Genomic DNA, 23,947 nt, shown 5'->3' with positions numbered 1-23,947 from the left:
GTAACTATCTTTCTGCTTGCTTTTGCATTCTTTCACCAACCATATTCATAACTGTTATCCATACAAGCTCATCGATATATGCTACATTTAATTTATTATGATATTTTTTTAACTTGCTTATAAAAATAACAGTGAATGATCTTGTTAGATTTTGTTTTCACTATGCGGTACCCTAATATCTACCATTGACTGCATAGAATTTTCATAATTGCCTCATTTACAACTGAAATCTGTAACAGCGACATCTTATCTTGTATTGTCGTGTGAACAAACAGGCAGGCAGACGTTAGATAAGTGATATTGTACGATGGATGTAGAGTTTTTGAAGTTTCGTTTCGAGGAGAAACACGATGATGGAACGCCAAGCAGTAAGTTACTACTTAAGTATATTGTAATTCGAAAAGTGAATTTGTATGTATGCTCTTCATAGTTTGTTTAAACCTGAGCCAAATTTTATGAAAATTGTATCAGTACTATATTGATCAGTACTATATTTTATTTTTACCAACGATTACGCGAGACTTTGCTTTCGTGAATTTTGTTAAAGTTTCATCTATATTCATGCAAAATATCACCAAAATCAGTGCAATGATTTAGTGACTTAATTTGTGCAAAAATACAAAAATGCTCTGTTTAAAATAGTATTACTGTGGATTCGGATCGAAGATAAGTTGAAGAGATCCCGTCAAATGGATAAAAATAGTTTCTGCCATAACCCTTCGGGAAATAGACTTGATTTTATACATACATACATACATATGTTCACGTCTATATCCCTTGCGGGGTAGACAGAGCCAACAGTCTTGAAAGGACTGAATGGCCACGTTCACTTGATTTTATGTTTGTATTGATCGAAAAATTGTGTATTTACAAGTTCCTTCCACCTTCTTCTTCAGAGTGCACCATCGGAGTACGCCACCTCCAGACATTATACATGATCGTCATCTCCATAGTGGTCGGTCTGCACCGAGGCAGTGTGGGGGTGTCAATGATGGCACTCACTGATGTTACGAGGCAGAATGACACTTACATCAAGGTATAGTAAGAGGCTAACGTGTTATTACTACTAAAAAGAATTTGCGTGAAACGCTGATCTTCCGCCAGGCTAGGTGTGATGCCTGGGTAACCGTGGCTCTGACGATGTAGAGGCTGATGTGAAGTTGTATTTATGCTCCAATCCGCGAAATCTTTGCTTGCGCGATGTAGACTCTTCGCTGCTATTGGCTGAGCGCGTCGCAAAGCGTGTGACGTTTGTCATGTTGTCACAGTACTTTAGAATAGGACCACTCCATCGCTAGCTTTTTGTTTGAGCGATGGACTAACCTGTCATTATTTGAATCTCAATTCAAACATTAAGCCACACAGCTGAACTTTGCCTATCAGTATTTTCAATACTGTTGACTCTGTCTACCCTGCATGGAATATGGACGTGATTATATGTATGTAGATAATATTAATATGGATACGCACTACGTGTCACGTTGCTATTTTTTAAACATAAATAAATATATACGGGAAAAATTACACTGAGGTAATAGGTTAATAATTTGTAGGTAATTGTTATCTAAGTTTAAAACCAGAAGTGACTATTTGTTTCAGTTATCAATTCCTAGCAATGATCTCGTGAAAACAAAGCAGAGATATTTATATTATATTTGTTTTACACAATCCGGGGTATGTTGGCCCAAAGGGCAGAATGTCCAAGGGGTCATAATGCCCAGACGTTAAAAAGTCTATAGCTCAATACGTTACAGCTATCTTTCGCCAGCTATTTTACATATCACACTTTGCAATAAATTTTAATTTTTAAAAACACAGATTTTATAATAACAAATAATGCAATGGCATAATCATTTAATAACCAATAACGTTTCGTTCCGTTTTTTAACAGAGATTCTTTAAAATAATATAATTTAACATGATGACAGTTAAAAATGATAAAAGCTCAAAGGGGTTTAAATACTTTGATAGTTTGTAGCTTTAGCAAAATATTAATTTATAAGTTAAAAATTAAATTTATTCTATTGAAATGTAAAATGACGTGAAAAAGTGCCTGCGAAGGCCTTATTTCTGAATGAAATATTAATTTTTTATTTGTATGTATATTTCTGCTCATATCTTCGTAATGTAAATATTGAGAAACAAAATTACTCCTACCCACTTATCCTACATTACTCCTAAGGTATAAATATGTCTCTGTTTATTTAATAAAATTACAGTTAATATTAATCAAATAATTATTTTTTAAAAAACTATTCTAAATTACAGACAAAAATATTATTATTTAAATTCTGGATAAAGATATTATTTATTTCTGTGCTAAAACTTCATTTGCATTTTAACTTAAAAACTAAAATATATTTGGTTAAAATAATTGTATCCGTAAATGTTCCCTCATTTCAGATCCACCCTTGGGACAGATCCACCCAAGGCATGCTTCTATTCGCCTTCTTCTTCGGTTACGCGGTCATGGTCATACCGGCCGAGTTGTGGTTACGGCGGGTCGGGGGAAAATACACGCAGACAACAGTGTTAGCTGTCAGTGGAGCATTGTGTGCCGCTATGCCAACTATTATAAATAAGGTATGTGTTTTATTATTAAATTAGCTGTTGCCGGTGTCTTTTAACGCATGGATAACGGATATGTTGCTTATTATATTACTACACTAGCTGTGCCCGCGACTTCGTCCACGTGGAATAGATATTATTAATAATTATATTATTAATAAAATATTCAAGAATGAATAAATTTCCCCGATTTTTTCACATTTCTCGATTCGAACCAGAAGTTCCTGAGATTAGCGCGTTCTAACAAAAAAACAATCTCTTCAGCTTTATAATATTAGTATACATTGGGTGTTGTTCATAGAAATTGGCATAATGTAGTTTTATATTTCACAGATTTTTGTTCGAAAATAGATTAGTCATCATGATAATTGTGTGTCATATGCTGCCCAAGCTTACGGCTAGGGAAAATTTCGTTAAGAAACCTGCACATTCAGACAACTGGATATATGACAATTTTAATATGGGTTAAATTCCTCAGCAAAGCTCAGACAGAGATCGTTTTGTATATAAATCTAACTTTCTCCGGGACTATTGCTAGAAAAAAGATGTTGTGAAGGTTTTTTAAATCTTTAAAATTCATTTAGATAAAATTTTAATATTATTTTAAATTTTGAAATTATTTAAATGCCTTTTCAGGGAAACCGTTCAGCAGTGTTCAGCGCCCAGCTGTTGATGGGTATGGCCCAGAGTGGGTTGTCACCGGCCAATAGGTGTCTCCTGGATAAGTGGTTACCACCAGATGAGAAGAACAAGTTTAGCTGGCTAGTTTATGGTGGTAAGTTTATAAGAGCTTTTTCAATAACTGTCAATCTGGAAAAATTAGAATTACAACAACGTGATAAGGGAATGTTATGATGTGAAAGAAGATGTAGTTACAGAAATTGAAAAGGGTATGTTAAGATGGTTCGGTCATGTGGAGAGGATGAATGAAAGCAGGTTGACTAAGCAGATATACAAGGAGAGTGTGGAGGGAAAGGTCGGAGTGGGAAGACCTAGAACGTATCTTGATCAAATTAAGGACGTCCTGGCAAAGAGTCAGGTCAAGAGTACCCGAACTGCCGAGCTTGCATGAAGAGAGTTATGAATGTGGAAGAAGCGCCTTCGCTTCTTCTTCGCAACTTCCTGAAGTATGCAGAGATCGTAGCAAGTGGAAAGATGTAGTCTCTGCCTACCCCTCCGAGAAAATCGCGTGATTTTATGTATGTATGTATGTAGAGAGATTTGAAATTGAAATCTTGCGACTTTTACGAGTAGTGCTTATTCTTCTTCCTTTGCGGTAGTGTGTGTTAATTTTTAACTGAACTACTAAACCACATCATTAAATTATATGAGATTATTTTTTGCGCTAACTAAATATTAAATAACGTACTTTCTTCTAACAGAAATTTAGAATAAAACAGCGCGACCGTTCAGCTCCATTTCTTCTCGCGACATACAGAGAATAATTGAAAATTTGCCGACAACATTTTCGGTCGTTCGTATTCTGCAAGAGGTTTCCATTTGGTTGTGTCCTATGAATTATGTCGTCGGTTGCAAGCCAGCACATATTTCGTGCTTCGTACAGTTTCGGCCATAAATTCTGCTATTCCCGCTAAAAACATTGTGAGGAAATGCTAGACGAATTAATTAAAATGGTTGGAATTGTTAAATGTGTTTAATTTTGTGAAGAGTTGTTGTAATTTTATGGAGTGAGCATTATTACACTGTTTCGTGTTTTTGTGTAAGACATTTTATCGAAATTTTAGTGCTAGAGCTTGCTAGAAACGTAAACTAGTATATATGTTTTTTTTCGAGATTTGTACTATGAAGAAAACATTAGGGTTCCGCAGTAAAGAATAAATGTAGCTGTCACGATCATATCACAATATTTAGAATCGTAACTTCTGTTAAATGCTATGAAAAATATCAAATTTTACATTATTTGGTCTACTCGTACACCCAAACGATATTAATAATATGACATCAAACAAATTCCGCTATCTCACTGTACGCATCTTAAAACATAAACAAAATGGTCTCGTATCTTTATAAACGCGAGATCCTAAAGATATCTTTATTATTTCAGGAGTACTCTTCGGTATAATCATAAGTTTGCCAGTAGCCGGTCGTCTCTCCGAAGAAGCCCTGGGCTGGGAGCTCATATACTACAGCCTAGCTATGATATCTTTATCCATGGCAGTGATATGCTTTGCTCTGACAGCCAGCTCGCCTGATGAACACCCAGCTTTGGGAGACAGTGAGAAGGAGTTTATTGATTCGGTTGTTACTGCTAAGAACAGGGTTTGTATTGGACGGACAATCAAAGTTTGAATTGGGTGTGATAATAAATTACATGAAATTATCTCAGATATTTGAGGTCGTATCAATGAAGACGAACGTTCCTTTATCAAATCGGATACGTTCTGGCAAAAAGTCAGATCAAGAGTACCCGAAACCGACGATGCATGAAGAGACATATGTATATATACATATGGTCACGTCTATATCCCTTGCGGGAGTCAACAGTCCTGAAAAGACTGAATGGCCACGTTCAGCTATTTTAATGATAGAATTGAGATTCAAATAGTGACAGGTTGCTAGCCCATCGCCTAAAAAAGAAACCCAAGTTTGTAAGCCTATCCCTTAGTCCTTAGAAGAGACATATGAATGTGGATAAATAGAAAGAAGTATGTCGGGATCGTGGCCAGTGAAAAGATGTGGTCTCTGCCTACCTCTCCTGGAAGCAGGCATGATTTGTGTATTAATAAAGGTGAACTAGATACGGAAACGTCGTGGATTTATGACCTCGTTATTTTAATGTTACTAATTAAGTTAATTCACTCAACCCCTGATCGAGTATTAATTATGGTGTACATAGAGCGGTGTAGCGGTGTGTGTTACTAAAAGAGCCTCAAATATGGAAGTGAAAGGTTTAAGATATAGGGGAAGACAGAAAAAGAGATGGATGGATGGCGTAAAGGATAGTATGAGGAGAAAGGGAGTAACCAGTGAGATGGCAATTGACAGGAGTAATTGGAAAAAAACTGACATACTGTGCCGACCCCGCGTAGAAAGTGGGAAAAGGTAACGACGAAGAAGATAGAGCGGTGTAGACAAAACTCGAAGACCAAATTAAGCTGGTATGAGTATTATTAATGTCGAACAGACAGAGATAGAGACTGATTGCCAGCCTATTTCCTCAAAGCAGTATCCAAAAATGTTAACGTAAACAAATATGAAAAAGTTGGATACATAAACTTAAGATTTAAAACCAACTTTTGCGTTTTGTCATAAAAGAACATACAATTACAACTTTTATTTCCATTGCAGAGTAATCCAGTGTCGTGGCGAGAAATCTTCAAATCACCACAGTTTTGGGGGATTGCGTTCGCGCATGTCTTTAGTAATACTGCATTCATATTTTATTTGACGGATGTACCAGTTTTCTTAAGAAATTTTCATCTGACCATAAAACAAGTAAGTTTGAAGGAACTTAATCTTGTACAAATCATAGCTTATTATCATTTACATTCTGAGGTTCAATTTGAAATATCGAAATAGCAATTGGATTTCCAATATCATTTGAACATTTGAATGCTATAGTAGCCAAATTATCCAGATCAGGTTATAAGGTAGACTTGTTTTCAGGTACAATATTATTGCTAAATTACTACTCTATTATCTTGACTTTAGTAAATACATACATATAGTCACACCTAGGTCTCTTGCGGGATAGACAGAGCCAACAATCTTGAAAAGACTGATAGGCCACGTTCAGCTATTTGGCTTAATGATAGAATTGAGATTAGTAAATACACCTAAGTACATATATTATATACAGTTAAATATTAATAGTTCGATCAAGGATCCATTAGAAGAGCCTTGCTTGTAACTTGTCGACAAAACAAATTTTATTTCTGACCTTTTCAGAGCGCGTGTTGGTCAGCATTAACATTCTTCATCGTGTGGGCGACGTACATGATGATGAGACCTATAATATCCCTGCTAGTGGCGTGTTTCGTTCCTCATAGTTACGAAGACATGAGCTTTAGAAGGCAGCTGGTGAACCCTAGGAATATACTAAATTTTATTAGTAAGTTTTGTATGTAATTTTTCTTAATGTTTATCGGTCGACCATAAAAATTTAAGTAGGTCTTAGAAGGTTTACGAATTTCAAAATTATACTTTTTGCACTTCAAATTTTTTTTAGCTCGGACTTATTATTTACTTGATTCTGGGTCATCATTTTATTTTCTGTTTTCTAAAGTATTAGTAGACAGAACCAAGAGTCTTGAAAAAATCCTTGAAAAGCCACATTCAACTTGGCCTTATGATGGAATTGAGAGTCAAATACTGACAGGTTGCTAGCCTATCGCCTACAGGAGGAATCACAAGTTTATAAGTCTATCCCTTACTCGTCATCGAAACGACATCTGTGGGAAAGATATGGAGTGGCTCTAAAGTGCCGGAAACCACACGGCACCTCGGTGGTAATAATCTCTTTTTTTTATTTTCAGGTGGTGCAATATTTATTTTCTTGCCAACTTTGTCAGTCTTTGTACCAGATTCAATAGTATCAGCTATTGTCTTGCTCTTGATCATATCAGCAGCATTGGGACTTCAGTATATAGGTTTTTTGGTAAGCTTGTAATATTTTTTTTGGAAATATGAAATATGATCTATGAAGAAAGATGAAGTTTCTATTGTTCTAGAATAAAATGGAATTATTTATTGCCATATCTTTTTGACTCATTTATTTTATTGCTGTTTTTAATATAAAGAAATGTTGTATCTATCTTTTTTCTAAACTACGACTCAATTTATTGAATCTTTAAATGAATCTTAGCTAATAATTTAAATGCGAAAGTAAATTAATTTGTTTTTTATAACTTTACGAGTTATCTTCTAAACCAATCTTTTGAAATTTTATAAATGTATATTAAGAGTCTAAAAAGGACACGCGCGTAATAGTTGGTCAAAATATATAAACTGGGGTTGATAATGATAAAATTCTCCAAAACTTCTTTACTTCACGAATGATGTTTTTATTTTCAATTAATACATTGTTTCTAGGAAAACATGTCTGAAGCTACAGAGAAGTACAGAGAAGATGTCGTGATGTTATGTTCTGCCTTCGCCAGCGTCGTGGGCTCCTTCTATCCTTTGGTGTCCGGCTTTATCCTTAGAGGCGATATTGTGAGTATTGATTGGAAAAGGGATACATACATATTTCAATTTTGCTAGTGCAAGAAATCGGGTGCAAATATAAAAAAAAAATCCAGGGCTACGGCCCCACAAGTCTAGATGGCCGTATCACCTTTTTGAATTAGGTCATTAGTCATTAAATAAGAATGTATTTGATTATATATATATATAATTTTTAAAGTTATTGCTATTGCCGAATCAACGAAATCCAGTAGATATGCTCTTAAAAATAAGACTTAAATTAAACAATTTTAAAGTTACATCTAGCTTCTTAATAATCTGTGATAAATTTATATAGAAAATAACGAAATTTCGTTCACAAATAGGCCCATTTAAAAGAGTTATATTGTTTTCAGAGCAGTGTAAACACTTGGAGAAATTTATTTCTGTTCCTGACCACTCTCTGCGTTGTTTGCAATCTCATGTACTTTAAGTTGGCGAGTAGCTATAAAATGGAGGTGAACAGCCAAATTATGACACGACTAAACAATACAGGTAACATTTTCCATATAATAACTATCTAATAAATAAATTATTTATTTAATTGTGTGTTTGTTTAAATTATTAACATTTTTAAGTAGTACAAAATAAGACATTAAAAAAATAAAAATGCACAATAGACTTATCCCTATGAGGGATTTCTTCCAATAAACCAGGTAACTCAAAGAATGATATCAAGATAAGGGACAGTAGCTACAGCTAGGTAAAATTCATATTCAAATATGAAATTAACTTTAATATAAAATAACTAGTAAAATAATATAACAATTTATATTTGAGATACTAATTTCAAATTTATATGAACACGGGATTGTTAATTACATTTAGGATTTTGCAATTGATTTTCTAGAGAAAAATAACCTTGTGTTGTCCTATCGGACCGAGGTCACAAAAGATAAAATTCAAAAAGCTTTAAAATCTTTTGAAAACTTTTTGTATTTAATGAAATCACATTGAAATGGTGAGGAACGCGATGAAAATTAATTTAGATTTATAACCTTTTTATAAAGAACAGTTTAAAAGCAAACAAAAAATGCAAAAATAATTGATAATTGATATTTATTACAGCGTACAGCCCCATTGAGATGCAGATAATTCCAGAAAAACCAACGCGAATCTGAACTATGAGAAACAGGAAGATTTAACAATGGACTTTTGCTGTGATAAAACAAATATTTTATAAAGTTAATAATAAATAAGTGAGAAATTATTTTTGTTTTGATAACTTTAAAGTAATGAACGATTATGAAACTAAGTTAATACTTCTGTAAAGTATCCCAAATAATTTAAAAAGAGCGTCTATAGTCAAATCGGTAAGGTGTCACAAAAAGGCATAGGTTTGAATTCCACCCTAGCCTTGTACCAATGACCTTTTACAAAGTTATGTTCATTAGTTTAACTACTAACTCATGCTCTTACGGTGAGAAGCAACATCGTGAGGAAACCTGCACATTCAATACGGGTTAGGTTTCTCTGCAAAGGTTGCGGAGGTCAGACGAGAGTCGCTTCTTGTAAAAACCTGACTCACAATCAGGATCCATGGTCAAAGGCATACCCCGGGCTCCTCTCCAGAGTGGTGAGAATGCCAGAGTGGGACTAAAGCCAGGAAGAAGCAGAGCCAATAATATAAAATCGAAAGTAAGTTTGTTTGTTTGTAACCTCTTCACGGATTATCTTCTGAACTAATCCTGTTGAAATATCACAGATATAGTTATGATTCTGGAGCAGGACATTGGGTACCCGGTTTTGATGCCGGTGAAAACTATAGTTTACTACTTTTGCAGGTGGCGCTAATTTCGTCACTATTTGTAGGTGCTATAGTCACGCGGGTGTATCTGCGAGTAAAAGCTAGTTATGATAATTCAGTCATACCTACTCAGAAACTTGAATTCAGTGGTCAAATAATTTACAAAGGTTAAACGTAGTTTTACCAATTACCGGCATTCCGCAACAAAAATTTTTGATTGTACAAAAGATTAAAGAAAAGAAAAAACAACAATTTACGTAGAAATTTGTTTTATTCTCTTACTTATTTCAAAAAATCTGTCAATGTTCTGAACATTATTAAGACCCTTAGATTAATTATAATATAATACCAACAACTAATTGCTTTTTGTGCGGATAATGTTATTTTTCAACTTCGAGACTACTAATTCAGGAATACTTCAAATGAGGCAAAAAGTATTTTTAATTACCTACAAATTAATATTAGTATAATATTAAAATAGATTATTTTATTAGTAAAACTTGTGTTACCAAATACTAACTAACCGATACTTTATTTAATAACATTGAAAAAAATAAGCATCCTGCAAATAAAACACTGAAAACGGCATCAAAATCGGTTCGGACAAATATACATACAGGTCAAACTAAGAACCACCTGTTTTTGGAAAACAGTTAGAAACGTTAAAGGCGACTAAGGGATAGGCTTGCAAACTTGAGATATTTTTTTTAGGCGATGGGCTAGCAACCTGTCACTATTTGAATCTCAATTCTATCATTAAGCCAAATAGCTGAACGTGGCCTATCATTCTTTTTAAGACTATTGGCTCTGTCTAACCCGCAAGGGATATAAACGTGATTATATGTAAGTATGTATGTAGTTAGAAACGCTTATTACCAAAGTCATTCTCCTGGCATTTGTCCTAATTGTGTCTCTTCTCTGAAGATATCAACCTGAGGGGCAGATAACCATGACTTTGTATTGGATAAGTCTGAATTTTATAAACGATTCCCACATGGCTTTGAATATAGAACGGGAGAGCGTTCCAAATCAAATCAAATCAAATATTTTATTTTCTCTCAAATCTTAATTAGTAAGTACATCACATAGTTAAGATTATGAGAGACTGGTGTCTGAACTTAGCTGATGCTTGTATCTCAGAAACACCAGCCAACCCCCACTTGTAGTTAACATAACTCATGGTATCTTAATGTACAATCTCATATGTAAACAAAATTATTATTCCGCAACTTATCTTTACCAAATTCATTTTGAATCATGGTTACATATCGAGTTGCCTAGCTAGCTCTCAAACTTATCAAAATAACTTAGAAAAAAGTGATTAATTGTAGGGTTTGAACGAATATTTTATTTTATCTTTATTTATTTGACGAAACATTCGTATTGACATAATTTTGTTCTATATTCATTCATGTCTTTTCATGTAGACAATGTGCATTCGTCCACGATTTAGATTTAAGAGATCTATATTTGTAAATTGACGTCCGATGAAAATGCTGCAGTGTAGTTTGTTCCGCCGCTTTTTCTACACATGCGCTTTGGAAACGGTAGTAGTTATAATTAGATTTAAGTGATGTGACGTCAATAAGTGATACCTTGTATCCAATTTTGAAAATAAATCTATTCTATTCTAATGTCACACTGCACATCACACTATTTATTATTCGAGCACCACCGCCCTAATAATTCACCTGAAATAAACAACATTATAGCTAAGCCAACTTAGGACAAGGTTTATCCATCCCTTTCACAATATTATCAAGAATTCATTCATAAGCCTTAGTTACTCTTCAGAGATAACATTATATTCTTGCTTGTTAATTTGTATATCACAAGAAGAATCTATATTTAACATTATTGACCATATTACCAATAAAAAAGAATCTCATTCTGACACAATCTCACACTGAGGGATAGGCTTATAAACTTGGGATTCTCCTTATAGGCAATGGGTTATTATCCTGTCACTATTTTGATTCTCAATTCTATTGTTAAGCCAAAAAGCTGAACGTGGCATATCAGTCTTTTCAAGACTGTTGGCTCTGTCTACCCCGTAAGAGATATAGATGTGATTATATGTATTTATTAATGCTAAGGGATATGCTACTTGTTTTCTAGTATGCAATCAGTATAAATACAAACTAATCACGTACTTATCCCTAACGGGGTAGACACAGAAAACAGTCTCAAAAAGGCTGAAAGACCACATTCAAAAAACGGCTTAATAATAGGACTGAGATTCAAAAAGTAACCCAATTTGCCCACCACCTAACAGAGAATCCCATGTTTATGTGCCTCTCCCTTGATCAACCTTAACGATCTGCACGGGAAGACAACCAGGTGGCACACATTATGTTTTTTCTATGCTACCATGCTAGCATGGTACGATTACACTAACCGACATACATACATACAAACATATAATCACGTCTATATCCCTTGCGGGGTAGACAGAGCCAACAGTCTTGAAAATATTGATAGGCCACGTTCAGCTGTTTGGCTTTATGATGGAATTGAGATTCAAATAGTGACAGGTTGCTAGTCCATCGCCTAAAAGAATCCCAAGTTAATAAGGCGATACCTTAGTCGCCTTTTACGACATCCATGGGAACGTGATGGAGTGGTCCTAAGCCTTTTTTATTGGTGCCGGGAACCACACTAACCGAATGTGCGTCTATGTGCAATCAGTTCTCAAGGTAGGCAGGTGTTGGCTGTTGAAGGTTAAAATAACGTGAGCATTTAATATCGCGGTATAACATATGCCATTCGACTCTAGATAAGCCTTATCAAATTACATAAAATATGGCACCGTACTTACATACATACATACATATGGTCACGTCTATGTCCCTTGCGTGCGGGGTAGACAGAGCCAACAGTCTTGAAAAGACCGAATGGCCACGTTTAGCTATTTGGCTCAATGATAGAATTGAGATTCAAATAGTGACAGGTTGCTAGCCCATCGCCTAAAAAAGAATCCCAAGTTTGTAAGCCTATCCCTTAGTCGCCTTTTACGACACCCATGGGAAAGAGATGGAGTGGTCCTATTCTTTTTTGTATTGGTGCCGGGAACCACACGACACCGTACTTGGCGAAATAAAGCTGTTTAAAAGTCTCGTGAAGAAGAGATACAAAATGTATATATATATTTTATTTCAGTTTAATTAGTTAAGAGATTTTTTTCTATAATGATATTATAGAAAAAAGTCCAATTGAAATTAAAATATTTTCAATACAAGGTACAACATAAAATACATTACTGGTTTGTACTTGTGTGGATATTGTCCACACGGAAGAAGTCGCGGGCGGCCTCTAGTTTATAATAATGCTGAGTCATAATTTTATCTTTAAGCTCAAAGTGGCCTATCAGTCTTTACAAGATTGTTGGCTGTGTCTACCCCGCCAGGGATAAAGACGTGACTATATGTATGCATGTACAGACTAAGGATTTTGTTTTTATAATAGATACTTGGCTGTTTGTGGACTGCTAATCTTTAAAAATTCTAATGCTCTTTAGACAAGCATTGGAAAGCGGATCTCCAAGTATAACTGATGAAGTTATTATTCTATCACTTGTAATGTTTAACGTGTATTGCGATTACAGTGGAAATATTGCAGATGTTTACTTTTAACTTCCCAAGCAAAGCCTGAGACAATTATTTGCACTTGTAATGCTGCGTCTGCGACTACTTTTAGATAAATTTTCTAGTCGGTCGCTGTAGCCCTCAAGAGTGACTGTCAACCATTAGCGGATATAATATGGCTCAAGTGAAAAATGGAGAATATGAAAAGGTTCCTGTTAATGAAAATGGTAATTATCGTTGCTTTAAAATAAGGGATTCTTTTAATTAGATATTTAAAAAGTTTTATCGGAGTATATATTGTGTCTTAATAAAAGAAAATTCCATACGGTCTACTTCCACTTATTTAGTGAAATTTTATATAATACACATACATATTAATATAGTCACGTCTTTATATCTTACGGGATAAACATAGCTAACAGTCTCGAAAAGACTGAAAGGCCACGTTCAGATGTAAGGCTTAATGATGAATTTGAAGTTCATAACGTGAGACCTTAGATGAATATGTTTATACATACATACATACATACATAAAATCACGCCTCTTTCCCGGAGGGGTAGGCAGAGACTACCTCTTTCCACTTGCCACGATCTCTGCATACTTCTTTCGCTTCGTCCACATTCATAACTCTCTTCATACAAGCTCGGCGGTTTCGGGTACTTTTGACCTGACCCTTTACCAGGACGTCCTTAATTTGATCAAGATACGTTCGTCTAGGTCTTCCCACTCCGACCTTTCCCTCCACACTCTCCTTGTATATCTGCTTAGTCAACCTGCTTTCATTCATCCTCTCCACATGACCGAACCATCTTAACATACCCTTTTCTATTCCTGTAACTACATCTTCTTTCACATCACAACATTCCCTTATCACGCTGTTCCTTATCCTGTCACTCAATTTCACACCCATCATACTCCTTAACGCTCTCATTTCCACTGCATTTATTCTGCTTTCATGCTTCTTTTGCCATACCCAACTTTCACTCCCATACATTAATGTCGGGACCAACACGCCCCTGTGCACAGCCAGTCGAGCCTTTTTGGATAGTTTCTGACTGCTCATAAAGGCATGCAAAGCTCCATTCACCATGTTCCCCGCGTTCACTCTCCTTTCAATATCACTATCATACTTGCCATCTGATGTAAACTTTGATCCTAGATATACAAACTCTTTCACTTGCTCCACTTTTTCTCCTCCAATCAAAATATTACATGCTGTCATTTCTTTCTCCATTTCAAAAACCAGTGTTTTAGTTTTACTTACGTTCACTTTCATTCCTTTCTCTTTTAAAGCTTCATGCATACAGTTTACCATCTCCTGTAACTCCTCCGCTGATGACGCCAGTATAACCTGATCGTCGGCATAGAGCAGACATTTGACGAGTAACTCATTCATCCTTAATCCACTTTTAGACTCTTTCAAATCTGTCAAACAGCTATCCATAAATAGGTTGAACAGCCACGGTGACGCAACACATCCTTGCCTAACGCCTTTCTCAATCTTAAACCACTCAGTGTGCGCTCCGTTTATCCTGACACAAGCACTCGAATCCTCATATAAGGATTTCAGTGCTCGTATTAAGAGACTGCTCACCCCATGCATAGAAAGTGCTGACCACAATTCATTCCTCTCAACTCTGTCATAGGCCTTTTCCAGATCTACGAATGTGCAATAGACTTTTTGACTCTTGGCCAAAAACTTTTCGGCTATGCACCGCAAGGAAAAGACCTGATCAGTACATCCCATTCCCTTTCGAAATCCCGCTTGAGCATCCCATATTTTGTCATCAGTTTCATTCCTGACTCTATTAATCAATACCTTAGCATACAATTTGCCGACGACGCTAAGCAGGCTTATACCACGATAATTTTTGCAGTCCAGCTGTGACCCTTTTCCTTTGTAAAGTGGCACGATAACAGCCTTACACCAATCTTTTGGTACTCGGCCGCTTCTCCAACACAAATTGAAAAGGCAGTACAACTGACTAGCTACTACGCCTTTTCCTGCTTTAAGCATCTCGACCGACACTCTATCACACCCAGCAGCCTTTCCCGCTTTCATACTCTTAAGTGCTTCCACAATTTCGAACATTTCAATTTCGCCTTCCATCTCATTCTCTTTTTCTTCGCTATAGCAGAAATCTTTCTTATTTCCTTCCTTTTTTTCAAATAAACTTTCAAAATAGTCCTTCCATATCTTTAGTACACATTCTTCTCCTTTCACAACGCTACCATCCTGGCATCTGATCCTAGTCAGCTCTCTGGTTATAGTATTTCCTCGGGCTGACCTTACGGATTTCCAGAATACTTTCAGATTTGACTGAAAGTCTTCTGATAGCCTTTTATCAAAATCCTCTTTATACTCTTCTTTCTTTCTAATCACAGCTTTCTTAACCAAATCTTTCATTTTCTTATATTCCTTACGTGCTTCATTCACATCTTCATCTATAACCTCTTGCATTCTTAAGTTAGCTTTTGCTGCTAACAAATCCAGCCATGCTTTCTTCTTTAATCGCACAAGTTCTTGCACATCTTTACTCATCCACGCATTTTTGTGATTTTTTCCTTTCCTTCTTCTACTTACACCACACACTTCAACAGCTACTTTCACAATTCTTTCTTTAAATTCCTTCCATCCATCTTCAATATCGCTCATTTCCTCTAAATCTTCAAATTCATCCTTCAGTCTATTAATATACTTCTTACCTACATCCATATCTTGCAAATTTTCTACTTTTACTCTTTCCAAAGCGCTGGTTTGCTCCCTTACCCTGTGCCGCCAGCGATTGAAGATACCCCTTATCCGGGATATCACCAGTAAATGGTCCGAGTCAATGCCAGCACCGCGATATGCACGGGTATCCAGCACTTTGTTCTTCAATCTTTCATCTACAATCACAAAGTCTATCATACTTTTTAAAATACCTTCCACTCTTGTGTAGGTATGGATCTCTTTATGTTGAAACATTGAGTTCGACACAAAAAGATCCCACTCTAGACAAATTTCTAATACACTTCTTCCATTATCATTCACCTTTTCGTCACCAAACGCACCAAGCACCTTTTCATATCCATCACGCTTTACACCCACCCATCCATTAAAATCACCTAACATAATAATCTTCTCATTTGGCTTGGTAACTTTCAATACTTCTCTTACACTATTCCAGAACTCCTCGTTTTCGCTTTTTGCTGATGTTGTACCCCTCGAACCCACATCCCAAGGTGCATAAACACCTAGAACGAAGATCCGAGTGATTCCAACTTTCAGCCTAATCCATAGAAGACGAGGGCTGACACACTCATACTCATTCACGCACTCAGCCATTCGTGCAGAAAGAATTAGACCGACCCCTTGACAGCCTCGGCTGGTACTGGAAATTCCAGACCAATACGCCGTGTAAGGGCCGTGCTGCGTCGCGTCGCATCCTTTCCGCTTCGTTTCATTCACGCACAACACATCCAAACGTCTTTCATCCATCATCTGGCATACTTCCTCAATCTTATCCTTCATTCCTCCTCTTACATTCATCGTCGCAAAGCGGCTTTCAGCAGACCGCTTACCGCTCCCGCCGGGAACGAGACGTGATGGGGTGCGGACACCATCGCCGCCATTTATATGCTTTTTAAGGTTCATAATGCGATTCCCACGAGACGCTAGGGAAAAATTTTGTCCGCCCCAGCAGAGCCCCGCATGCCAGGGTAAGGCTAGCCATTACCTGGGGGTCGCCCAACCCCATGGCGGAAGTGGCACGCTCGAGACTAGGCTCGCCCCTAGCCATGCATCCATCGGCGCGGCAGACCTTAGATTGGCAGGGATTTACATTAAAGAGGAATCCCAAGTCTATCCCTTAGTCGGCTCTTACGACATCCGTGGGAAAGAGATGGAGTGGTCCTATTCTTTTGTAATGGTGCCGGGAACCACACGGCAAATATGTTTATTTATATAAAATACTTCAATTACAGAAACCAAATATAAAGAAGAATCATCTTATGGATATGGAGTACGACATGTGCAGGCACTAGTAGTTTTTGCAAGTCTTCTAGTAGGATTCATAGCAAGAGCACATCTTGGAGTAAGCATAGTTGCTATGACATACTATGCACCAAATAATGAAAGCCCTAATACTCTTAATAATACAACAGATTTAGAAAGAATATTTAATAATGTAACTGATGATTTAGAATATAATTCCACTGAAAATGTCGATTTATTAAAAGTGAATAAATATAATGATAAAGTCAATGATACTGATGAAAATATTATACTCGTACTTAATGTAATGGAAAATGTTACAAGTGACAAAAATGGAATCTTTAAGGTAATTATTTTCTTTCTAGTTAAATTTATAATACCATCCCAAATAATATTAAAAATGCGAAAGTGAATTAATTGGTTTGTCACCTCTTCACGGGCTATATAATAAATTTCTCTTTTTTAAATATCTGGTTTGTATAATTTAAAACTTCAGGCTTTTTACGATTTTTTGATTCGAAATTTTTTGACGGACATGGAATACCTTTCATTCCGGTAAAAACTATAGTTCCCGTAGTATTTGCAAAAAACCTGCATTCTTATTTAGATGGCGCCAAATTCATTGCTTTTTGTACGTGGCATTTAATTCGTTGTTTTTTCTTAGATGGTGTTAATTTAAAACCGTCGCTTTTGCAGATGGCGCTAAATAAACGCGGGTGAAGCTGTGGGTGTAAAGCTAGTATTTGAATAGATATGACAAAAAATAATGGCCTATCGAAAATAATGTTTCAGAATTGTAAACCATAATACGAGAAATAATGGCATTCTTATGATCTGAATGACTGATATGATAGTTAATTTCTTTTAAAATTTTTACTTTCCAGAAATACGTTTGGTCGAAACCAATTCAAGAAATGATACTGACATCATTTTTCTTGGGTTACTGTGTGATGCAGTACTTCATGAGTATGATCTCGCAGCGGTGGGGTGGTAAGATCCCGCTTCAAATCGGTCTGTTTGTCAATGGAATCACATCTATTGCTACACCTTGGCTTGCTTATTGGGTAAATTTTGAAGTAAATTACTATATTTCTGGATTTCATAGAAATAGTTTGTTTGACGGCCTCTTTGGGGCAGCGGTAGTACGCTTGTCTTGTCACCTGAGGTCCCGGGTTCGAATCCCGGCCAAGGCATGATGAGAAAAGAACTTTTTCTGATTGGCCTGGGTCTTGGATGTTTATTTATGTATATAAATATTTATTATAAAATATAGTATCGTTGTGTTAGTATCTCGTTCCACAAGTCTCGAACTTAGTTTGAGGCTAACGCAATCAGTGTAATTTGTCCCGTATACATTTATTTATTTATATTTATTTATTTGGTTTGGAAGTCTCAAGGCAGAAAGTGAAATACCGACTACCTACTATAAGTAAAACCCGATATATCAAAAAGTAACTCTAAATGTGTCTAAGCATACTTATACTGAGCCATTGACACGGATAACATTTCGGGAACAGAATTGCTTAATGTTGTTGAAGAAAATGCTGCAGTGCAGTTTGTTACCGCTTCTTCTGCACTGACGCCTCGGAAGCGGCAGTAAACTTAGTTTTAAGTAATTTATTTGACGTCACCAATGTTGTTAAACCATACGTTTTGACAATTATTAAGCGATATGAAGTATCATATAATAATGAATAAAAATTTTGAATTAGAATCTCGATGGAAAATATAATATTTAGGCTTAGCAAATGATACTGTTTCAATTAAAATTAATATATCATCAGGGAGGTTGGAAGGCAGTGTGTGCGTGCCGCATCCTGCAGGGCGTCTCTCAGGGAGGTTTCTTCCCATCCACTCAAACTTTGCTTTCCGCGTGGGTCCCGCCTAATGAACTGGCTAGACTTAGCAGTTTTGTTTATACTGGTAATTTTCTTTACATATTTAATTATTGGCGTTACAAAATCGGTTTGTAATATATGTAAATGTAATCATAAGTAGATTCCAAGTGCATTTTAAATATCAGAAATCTATTTCAATTTATTAAAATCTATAGACTCTGTACAGAACAGATACCTGTAAAATAGTAATTCTCGCTTCTAAATTTCTAAAGTGTGTCTCAAATTTCGTACACTGAATGTTTTTACTAAATGTAATACAATTTAAATAGATCAAATAGCTATGAATGATCATAGCACACAATTAAATGCTCGGTTAGTAAGTGAATCAACTTTTGTTACAGGAACAACCCTAGGGACAGTATTGGGCTTCCAAATAGGTGGAGTCTTATCCGCAACTTGGGGCTGGCCTTCAGTGTTCTGGGGAACCGGTGCTCTCTGTTTCTTGTCGTTCACACTTCTGACTGTGTTCGGAGCGGCCAACCCTCGGGAACATAAGACTATTTCTGATGAAGAAAGGATTTACATTACTCGTACGATGAGTGTTACAAAAAAGGTAACTAACTTTGGCTCTGATCAGTAATTGCTCTAATAACTAGTTATGATCAGAATATTTGTTTGATTGAATATAGGTTGGCTGGAAGAGATTACTTAGCGAAAATTCCGCCTTTGCTCAACATATTTATAATGTTTGTTTCTACTACATATGTATTTTTATGGGCAATAAAGATAATTTGTATTGTACTGTATATATAATTGTTTCGGGAGCGATGTTTCGGCTCGACCGCCACCAAAGAGAAGATCTTCCGCCAGGCTTGGTGTGATGCCTGGGGAACCGCGACTCTGACGGTCGGAGGTCGTATATATGCTCCAATCCGTGAAATCTTTGCTTGCGCGATTTAAGTTTTTCGCTGTTTTTGACGTATAGCGTCGCGTGATTTTTATTTTTGTCCGATGATTCCAGAAATTAACAGTGCCACTGAAGGCTTTGAAGTCCAAGCACACGTGGGCTGTATTCAGTGCGCACATCGGAAGCAGCACCGCCTTCGTATTCATCTTCATGCAGTTCCCTTCCTACATCCACTATTCACTGGGAGTCAACGTTAAGAATGTATGTTTTTGTTATTTTATTATTTAATTATGTAAATTTTAGTGCAACCTTAATATTTCTGCCAGATGTGTGCTTCTAAGCGTGAGTTCCGTTACAGAAAGTATATATAATGGTGACGAGTTGCCTGTAAAGCTAAATAGGTATAAAATGTTTTTTCTGCTTTTATTTTAAGTATATTGGAATTCGATTAAATTATTCGAAATCAGAATAAACTCCAAAAAATTATATAAAAATCATAAATTCGTAATTATTTGCTAGATTAGGTTCTTGATTTACTAACAATTAAAGAGGTTTAATTATAAAGTCAAATACTAGTTATTGTTAATTAACATTTAGTTTGTAGTATTGTTAGTGTTAACATTTACACAATTCACAGAGTGGCCTGTTTTCTTCTCTCCCATATGTGGTGAGTTTCTTTGCGGCCATACTCTACGGGATATTGTCTGATTTTCTGACTAACAGGAAAATTCTTAGCGTCAAAAATGCAAGGAGAACATTTAATACATTGGGTAAGATTTTTTATGTTCATTTGGTTACTTTATTCAATGTTTAATTAAGAGTTATAGAAGTAGACTAAGGTACAGCAAGGTGCGTTTGATCATTACTTGCGTGGTAGTCACCAAAATAAGATTTTGCAGTTTGCATAAAATCGATAGATGCGAGGGAAAACTATAAAATATTAATTATATTTTTGTTTCATGAAATGGTGGAAAATAATGCTAACACTCAAACTCTTGCGCAGATATTACAAACCAAAGCCAAAGTTTAAGTATTAAGTATTCCAAATAACATTCTTTATGATCAAAGACTCTTTACCGGAAGGCTAAGCAAGGAAGAGTTAAGAATATTATCATGTAATATCTTATTACACTTTTTTATATTCATTCATTCAATTTTAGTCACCAAGGGACTGAAAAGAGAAATCCGCTGTTTTTCAGTCGCGCAGTGAGCACGGATCATTATAATATGATACAAAATGTCCGAGATATAGTAAAGTCACGTTTCATGTGCGTTGAATACGAGTATTATTTATAAATTATTGTTTCAGCTCAAATTGGCACGGCTGTGTGTCTGGTGGCTTTGTCTTACACAAAAAATGTGGGGTTAGCTGTGGGATTACTGGTCATAGTGCAAGCTACCCATGTCGCAACTCATGTCGGATGGATGGTAAGTTAGAATAGATTAGATTTATTATCCTTATCCATATATTATACGAGAGGCCGCCCGTGACTTCGTCCACATGGAAACCCTATCAATCCCGCGGGAACTCCGGGATAAAAAGTAGCCTATATGTTATTCTGGGTCATCAGCTACCTACATACCAAATTTCATTGTAATCGGTTTAGTAGTTTTTGCGTGAAAGTGTAACAAACATCCGTACTGACATACTCACAAACTTATCTTCCGGACGAGCTCACTAACAATGTTGTGTATGCTGAAGCTCTCAATTAACTTTCTGTCGTATTGTCACGATCACTTTTTTATTTTTGCAAACTTTTCGTCACTTTTAGTAATTTACTGCTACATGCTACTAATCAAGGTCGGAATTACTATGAAAAAAATACTTACTACAGAACGCGAGCTCAATAGCAGTAGCTCAATCGAGGGATCTCCTTAATTATTATACGCCTAGCCGTATTTGGGTCCAATAGATATTTATAAGATGTCATTGTCAGAGTTACTCAAAATGGAGAAATAAACCATCCACGCGAAGACCGACATCCGCGCGGACGGAGTCGCGGGGGGAAGCTAGTTTATAATATCAGTAGGATGCATTTAGCAGCGACTATTGATAACTGTAACGCGTATTTCAGGTGAACTATATAGATCTAACGCCGAACTACAGCGGCGCCCTACTCGCTATCGGGAACACTCTGATGAATATGTTCTCTTTGCTATTGCCAGTGCTCGTTTCCAATATCGTGATCGATGTGGTAAGTAAAATTAATAAATAAATACATATATATACAAATATTTATATATATTTATTTATTTATTATTTTATATATGGGACAAATTACACTGATCGAGTTAGCCTCGAAGTAAGTTCGAAACTTGTGTTACGAGATACTAACTCAACGATACTATATTTTATAATAAATACTTATATAGATAAACATCCAAGACCCAGGCCAATCAGAAAAAGTTCTTTTCTCATCATGCCCTGGCCGGGATTCGAACCCGGGACCTCCGGTCTCACAGATAAGCGTACTGCCGCTGCGCCGCAGATGCCGTCTATGTATATTCAATTTTAATTGTTAATTATAATTGAATATACATACATAGTTTGTTACCGCTTCTTCAGCACTGACGCCTTGGAAGCGGCAGTAAACTTAGTTTTAAGTAATTTATTTGACGTCAACCAATGTTGTTAAACCATACGTTTTGACAATTATTAAACGATATGAAGTATCCTATAATAATGGATAAAATTTTTGAATTTGAATACATAAAATCACGCCTCTCTCCCGGAGGGGTAGGCAGAGACTAACTCTTTCCACTTGCCACGATCTCTGCATACTTCCTTCGCTTCATCCACATTCGTAACTCTCTTCATGCAACCTCAAATTGAATGTACTGCTTTTTAATTATGGTAGAGTACTAATGTGCCGTGTGGTTCCTGGCACCAAAAGAAAAAAGAATTGGCTCACTCCATGTCTTTCCCATGGATGTCGAAAAAGGCGATTACGGGATAGGCTTGTATACTTGGGATTCCTCTTTAAGGCGATAGGCTAGCAACCTGTCACTATTTGAATCTAAATTCTATCATCAAGTCAAACAAATGAACGTGGCCTTTCAGTCTTTTGGTGAACTGACGGCTCTGTCTACCCCGCAGTTTTATTTTACTTTTAATCTGTTTTCAGGCAAATCAGAGTCAATGGCGCGTTATGTTTTACTTGATGGCGGGCTTCGTTCTCATAACTAATGTTATTTTTGTACTATTCATGTCTTCTGAGAGGCAGCCATACGATAACCCACACCCTCAAAACGCAGGTAAGAAAATAATGAGGTCACCATGTTATGACTTTGGTTTGCTTTGTTAAAAATAATTAATCTCAATTCTATCATTAAGCCAAATAGCTCAATGGGACCTATCAGTCTTTTCAAGACTGTTGGCTCTGTCTACCCCGCGAGGGATAAAGACGTGATTATATTTATGTATGTATAATTATACAACAGAAATACTAATATTGCATTTTCTTTTTTTCCAGATTCTGAAAACATTTCAATGGAAAAGAATAAAAAGATTGGTTAACGAAATTAATTGTGTTTTGTTTTCAATAAAATTGACCTTGACCTCACTGTTACTTCAGTTTACGTTTTATTTTACCCTACCGACCTACTTTATGAGGGGAATCCTTTATATTAATTTTAAGTATTGCAATCAACAGACGATTTTTAAAAACACAAGTACAGCTGGCACAATAATCTTGCCATATACATATATTTTTGAAACAAATGTGATGAAACAGTTTAGCAATAAGATAACTGATGTTGGTTTATTTCAGCTAAAAGAATAAAGTCATTTTTTCGAAAATTAAAAAACGTCAATATAATTATTTATCAGGGTAAGGCTTAAAAACTTCTGATTCTTCTTTCGGGCGATAAGCTAGCAATCTGTGGCTATTTCAATTTTAACATACGTTCAGCTATTTGGCTTAATGATAGAATTGAGATTCAAATAGTGACAGGTTGCTAGCCTGTCGCCTAAAAAAGAATCCCAAGTTTGTAAGCCTATCCCTTAGTCGCCTTTTACGACATCCATGGGAAAGAGATGGAGTGGTCCTATACTTTTTTGTATTGGTGCCAGAAATCATCAGGCTATCACTTTTATGGTTACTACTCAATTATCGGCTCCGTCTACCCCATAAGGGATAAAC

At 36.0% G+C, this 23,947-nt stretch overlaps 1 protein-coding gene across 1 annotated transcript; it reads left to right on the top strand.

Moving 5' to 3' along the window:
- Positions 1 to 210: 210 nt before the first annotated feature.
- Positions 211 to 23,379, top strand: LOC106133661 (uncharacterized). Its single transcript, XM_060947428.1, has 20 exons — positions 211 to 368; positions 897 to 1,036; positions 2,404 to 2,583; positions 3,205 to 3,343; positions 4,634 to 4,848; positions 5,878 to 6,024; positions 6,478 to 6,640; positions 7,065 to 7,186; positions 7,621 to 7,743; positions 8,109 to 8,247; positions 17,051 to 17,406; positions 17,945 to 18,124; positions 18,845 to 18,983; positions 19,300 to 19,511; positions 19,920 to 20,066; positions 20,443 to 20,575; positions 21,115 to 21,233; positions 21,881 to 22,000; positions 22,931 to 23,060; positions 23,279 to 23,379. The coding sequence occupies exons 1-20, from the start codon at positions 308 to 310 to the stop codon at positions 23,320 to 23,322; spliced, it is 3,009 nt and encodes a 1,002-aa protein (XP_060803411.1). The 5' UTR covers positions 211 to 307; the 3' UTR covers positions 23,323 to 23,379.
- The last annotated feature ends 568 nt before the right edge of the window (positions 23,380 to 23,947 follow it).

The sequence above is a fragment of the Amyelois transitella genome, chromosome 13 (assembly GCF_032362555.1).
Source record: "Amyelois transitella isolate CPQ chromosome 13, ilAmyTran1.1, whole genome shotgun sequence".
Classification (NCBI taxonomy): domain Eukaryota; kingdom Metazoa; phylum Arthropoda; class Insecta; order Lepidoptera; family Pyralidae; genus Amyelois; species Amyelois transitella.
This window is presented reverse-complemented; position numbering and strand designations above follow the sequence as displayed.